The following is a 6,000-nucleotide window of genomic DNA, read 5'->3' on the forward strand; positions in this document are numbered from 1 at the left end:
GTCACTGAGGTGTTACCCACAGTGACATTCATCTGGCCAGATGCAGACTCCTGTATCTGAGGCTGTGCTGTGCTTCCTTTGTCTGCACAGACTGGGTCAACAGCAAATACAAACTTGGGTAAACTCAGGTCCACGTAACATACACACCATCACTTGGATCTTCTGTCTTGCCCAGATCTCCACTGACTAACAGGAGCCTGAACACCCTGCACATGGAGATGTGCTCTGACATTAGATCAGCTCCATCGCCTCTGTGCTGTCAGGTGTTGCGCATCTCACTTGCCAGATCCACATGCCATGTGTGAAAGTGGGTGCAGGGTACACCACAGCATAAAAAAAGATAATAGGCCCTGCCTATGTGGTACAGGGCTGGATTGTTCTGCTTTGGGCTTACTTCATTGCAAACACTGACAGAGCCTGTATCTTCCAAACTGATCCTGCCACTGCTCTCCCCTGCCCCACCATCGGGCTAGAATCTTCATAGGCTTTGGGATGGTAATCACAATACTCTTCCCGAGAGCAAAAATGCTGCCAGAGGCAGCTGCACGTCCTGGCCAGTCTGTGACGCTGCGGGGTTGTCTCTTACAGGGTGCTTCCCGTGCCAGCTGGACAACATCTCGGCGATGAGTTGTATTCCCTTCCACTCAATGAACATGCTGCATAGTGGAGCAAGAGGCAGGATAGTACCAAGCTCACGGGCGTCACACCTGTTTGTAACCTCTCCAGAGGCTTCAGCTAGCCTGAAACCAGTTTTCTAATGCGATTTGCAAGGTACAGGAGCTTTACCAGTGAATTCTTTTTCTTCATTGCTGAAGAGGCAGCTGCAGAGACTTTGCTCAGGGGACTCCCACTTCTCATCTCTGTATCTGCAATCTTAATCTCCTCCATAGGATGATAGGTCTGTCTCCATATGGAAACCTTGACTGCATAGCCACTCTGAACGATGGTACTCCCCGGACAAGAGAGAACTTCTTGTTAATCACTTGCATTTAGACAAGATCCCAGAAGTACTGCTGCAACTATGGTCCACCAGCCTATGACAGCTGACCTACACAGCTCCACAACTGAAAGCTTTCAGTTCCTAGTGAGCGTTTGCATTCTCACCCTTGTTGGCTTGAGTTATGGTCACCTCAATACCTGTGTTCCCAGCACCCTCTGTCTCTAGGCAGAAGGAGACCATTCCCCACTGGTTGCTTTACACATTAAGAGCAAAGGAGAGCAGAAAATGTTTAGAAGCAGTTTCTTCCCTATTGCTGTCAGCCTCTGCAACAAGCTTTGTATGACCTACTCTTCACCAGCTGAGATCTTGCACCAAGAAGTCATCTTCTGAGCCAAACCAACAGCAGTTTCCAGAGCAGTGAAACTTCCTCCTGACTTGGACTGGGGTGCTTTTTTACCTGAAGCTTTATGTCCATCACGCTCTGCAGGCAGCAACTCTGCTGCTCGTTCTCAGCAGTTGAGCTCTTAGGGAAAAAGAAACAAGTGCTTTTTCTCGCAGACAAGCAGAATGTCCTTGTTCCTTCCAAAAACACGGTGGAGACAGCAGGACTGGACCCTAAGCTGAGCTCCAGTATGGCTACCTAGGTGGCCTCAGTCTGTGCCCCTCTTCAGGACCACCCCATCCGCCATGTCTGGGACCCAGGCATGGCCAGAGACTGCTTCAAATACAGAGGTACGTTACCCTGTCAGTTCCCACAGGCCGCTGAGAGCACATGGCATCACTGTTGGCGGAGACACCGCTCCCGCAGCTCCAAGAGGTGCTCAGGTGTTGGAGCAGCATCTGCCCTCAGCAAGGTGATTGCATCTGGCTTACACAGTCGGAGTGCTGCCAGTCCTTCCTTTACATCCCACCACCCAGCAGCAGGGCTGGCCCACAGTTTTCCTGTCCTGTGCACAACCACCACTGACCTCCCCTGGTGCTTTCTTTTGCCTGTTGGAAACAGACGCCCCTCTCTGCGGAGAGACAAAGGCAATGCTACAGAAGAAAAAAGGTCCCTTACCTGTTTTGGAGGTGCTGCAGGAACAGCTGCGACCCAGCAGCTCCCACGTCTGAGTTGCACCCCACACTCATCTCACATTCCAGATGAGCAGCTACCCCAGCAGTGCGCGTGTGACTGTCCATACATGCACATCTATATGCCAAATCTCCTCCCTGTCCCTTGGAATTATATGCCTCAATTCTGAGAGGCAAATGAATCAAAAAACCAGAGCTGGTTGGAAAACATCAATGAAGACATTTATATAAAAAGGAAAGTGTTTCAATGACATGATTTTTTTTTTAATATTGTTTGGAGGAAGGGAAAAAATATTTTGGAAAAAAAGTGTTCCCTTTTGCAATTTTTAGATGGTTTCCCAAATTTATATTTTTAACCCTTCATTTTATTCTTTTATATTTCATTACATGTATGAGCGTCAAGTTGCATAACAAGACAAAAAGATAATGCTCTTAAATTAGTACTAAGTGGCAGCTCTAATAATCTTAAAATTAAATTATATTAAATTATATCAACTGCTATCTCTTACCATTCATGACATGGCAATGCTAGTAGAGAATGGGATAAATATAGCGTCAAGTACAACGGGAAAAAATTTTTAAGCTCAAAATCCAAACTAAAAGTGAAAGAAACTGAAATTCTAAAGTTAAATTCAGCATTCTGAAATGCCTTCTCTGCCCCATATTCATCAGGAAGTATGGAAAATTAGTGCATATTTTGCAATCTGAAATCACAATGGATATTTTTTTTTAAACGAGCCTGTGAATTGCAATATCCACCCTGAGCACCCTGCTTTGCTCAGAGGTTAACTGTATGGCAGGATCACCACCACCACCACACAAAAAAAGACATTACTGAGATCGACTGCTTGAATGGTATCACCTTCCCTTGCCTTGTCGTGCAACCTTGCAGGCTTTCCACAGCTGGTAAACAGAATTGAACAGCCTGACCAGAAGTGCCACATCTCAGCAGTGCTCTCACGGGGCTGGCTTGCTTGCCAGCCTCTGCCAGCCTCAGGATGCTACGTTCTGACTCTGGCCCTTATTTTCATGTTAAAGAAAATACTTCTCTTCAAAACTAAATATGCTGCCTCAGGTCCTCTTCCATCCGTTGCACAGGAGATGCTGCTGCAAAAATCCCTCTGAGACAGTGCAGCTGCTCTGCAGCGAGCGGCCCAAGTGCCTCCTGCAGTACCTGCTTGCTGAACCTGGGAGTTTGCATCTTGGAGGTGTCTTGGCATGTACCTGCCTCTTCAGACAGCACAGTAATTATTTACCTCCGTTTACATTCCCAAACCTGCTGCTAAGCAGCTCTCCAGCCGTATAATATATACTCAGTTACAGTCACCATGGAACCGCTGCTGACGACCTGCTTGGCATTGCAGTTCAGTCTCACAAAGCAGCATATTTAGGAGGGCCTCCCCCCTCCCCTGTGTCACTGCTGCCCAGGACTTGCAGCTTAGTTTTACAAACAGCTGGACAGCACATATGCACTGAAGAGGATCACTTGAGCAGCGACTGTATGGCTTTCCTCCCAGTGATGACCCCCGTCCTGCTGCAGGACAGTGGTCCACATCCCATAGGACACTTGGGTGCCCGTACACATCCACCAGCCCTCTCCTTCTCATGTTCTTGGCCATGGATCCAGCTTAGCATGCTGCTTCCAAAGCTTCTTCCAAGAGACCTGGTTTCAGTCCTGGGCAGGAAAGCTCTGCATTCCCACGACATGACATGCTAGGTTAGCACAGGATTCCCTGTACCTACCCACAGAACTCTGGCTTACCCGTCGGCTTTTCAACCCCACAGCTTGCCCCAGTAACGCAACCTCATGTCTGAAGTGCAAGGGAAAAAACACCCGCAGCAATAGCTGTTGGTTTTCCCCTTCTGTCAGCCAGGACCAGGCTTTTCCTTAGCCACGGGCAACCAGAGGGCTTCACCCTGCTGCTCGGCTGGCTCACAGCACACAGCAGGAGCCCCAGCCACTGACCCAGTAATGCAGCTCTTCTGGCACTGTCTGCTCTCAGGTGCTTCTCACAGGTGACGTCTCTCGTTTCTCCAGCTGCCTCAGTCATTTGTTCAATATTTTACAGCACATCATACCTTGAACTCTTGCTCTAGACTGAGTCTCACTGCTTGTAAATAATGAACACAGATGTCACTCAGTAACTGTACACTGGGTTGTTTTTACCACAACCGAGATATTAACTCTGAGAAAGAAAACCCTCCTTAAAATTGAAAGGGGCCATACCCTCTAATCATGAGTGCAATAGGAGCTGATTGTATTATTAAACTTATAGCAATGACTTCAGGAAACACAATGTGTTTTACTCAAATTGCACACTTTTTTTGAACAGCTGTAAAATAGAGTATATGTGTAAATATTGCCATCACTGAAGAAGTATTTGTAATTTTAGCATATAAATATAACAGGCTTTTCAGTGGGCTTGATGATGCCACAAGGCTGCATATCGAGCACTTGGGTAATTCCAAAGTTGTAAATGTATTTGCTGTACAGAGGAAGTGTGTCAGTGCTCGCTTCTCCAAGGAAACGGAGACACTGGTTCCTTCTGGAGAGCCAGCAGCTTTCCTCAGAATGGCTGGCACCAGCCTGAGGGGCCAGCAGCTTGCTGCTGCACAGAGCAGCTTCCTTTGCGTCCAGAAGCACCACTGCAACATGCAGAGCAACGCCTTTCCAGCTGCTCGGGTAGCATGGAGGGATGACAGCTTCGCAGTGCAACCACCAGTGCCGTGCATTGTCAAACTGCAGCTCACTGGACACAGACAAGGGGAGACCCGCAGTCCTGCAGTGGTAGCTCCAGGAAAGGAAAGGGGCAGGAAACACAGGGCAGGGTGGCGCACCTTGGTGCTTCAAGAGACGCTCGACATGAGCAATTTCCTAGCAATACTCACACTGGTGTCCTCTCTAATGTAGTTTCTCTGCCACCCTTGCACACCATTGGAGCGGTCAAAGCACTGCTCCAAGGCCAGCCGCCAGTGGACTGCTGTGTATGTGATGAAAGATGAAGCCATTGTTTGCAGATGCCTCTGGTGGTCAGTAATCTAAGGACCCAAAGGATCATCTTCCTAGGCTGCCCAGCATGCAGTGCAGGCTCCTGCCTTGGGGAAGCAGCACTCCAGGCTGCATGGAATGTATTTTTAAGAGAATAAATCTATTTTTTTGTATTTGCAGACATATATTTGGGCGTGGGCAGCTTAGTTAGAAGACAAATAATGCAAGAAATCTTTTCATAATCAGACTCATGCAAGTTAAGCAAATTTTCCAGGGTTACAGTATTGCCTATTTCCCTAAAACAAACTTTGTGTCCAATAGAGCTATCAGCACTGTTTCACCCTCTCAAAACTCTCCCTGTCTCAGCATGCTCAACAGAGGGAAGCCAGCTCTTTCCTCCCCAGGCTGCCCATGCAGTGAATACAGATGGTGCTCACCTCCTTGCAGTTACACAGTGCTCTTAGTCTGCATGCCAAATGTAAACACACACTTTATCTGCATGTCTCTCCTGACTCAAACGCTGTCAGCTCTACAGTATATAACCAATAAAAACTCTTCTCTTTTTACATGTTTGTGATGTGGTATTTATAGCTTCGGCTGAATCCCTGCACAGTGTCCATTACTCAGAGGTGCTGATGCCCCTTGGTGAAGTGCTGAGGCAGCTCCAGTCTGCAGCATTGTGTGTTAGTGCTGAGTCTGACTACCTTGTTCTTAGGGTTTTTCTGTATGAGGCAGATCTCATTACATCCATTCCCAGGCTGCATTTAAGGCATGGACAGTGCATATGCACATGGCAAATGAAGTTGAACACGGCACTCTCCACTTGGACTGGATGCCCTGCATTGCTGAGAGGGGTTGGAGGAAGGGCATCCTTGCAGAGGGAAACGAGCCACTGCTTCATTAGATTTCCTTCACTCAGCCAGTATAGATTGTATTGGAAGCAAGATCCATTGGCCATCTCCTGGAAGAAGCTGGAGGATACAGAAGTCAGTACAAG

General features: G+C 47.8%; 1 protein-coding gene across 2 annotated transcripts in view; it reads left to right on the top strand.

The window, feature by feature from the left end:
• The window catches only part of LUZP1 (leucine zipper protein 1), a 42,412-nt gene extending 38,889 nt beyond the window's left edge, over nucleotides 1-3,523 (top strand). For both annotated transcript variants that reach the window (XM_075173806.1, XM_075173809.1), the window contains one exon: nucleotides 589-3,523. In XM_075173806.1, the coding sequence (XP_075029907.1) occupies nucleotides 589-627 (39 nt within the window). In that variant the 3' untranslated portion in view covers nucleotides 628-3,523. The remainder of the gene's footprint in view (nucleotides 1-588) is intronic.
• Nucleotides 3,524-6,000: the final 2,477 nt, after the last annotated feature.

This window comes from Calonectris borealis, chromosome 25 (genome assembly GCF_964195595.1).
Source record: "Calonectris borealis chromosome 25, bCalBor7.hap1.2, whole genome shotgun sequence".
Classification (NCBI taxonomy): Eukaryota; Metazoa; Chordata; class Aves; order Procellariiformes; family Procellariidae; genus Calonectris; species Calonectris borealis.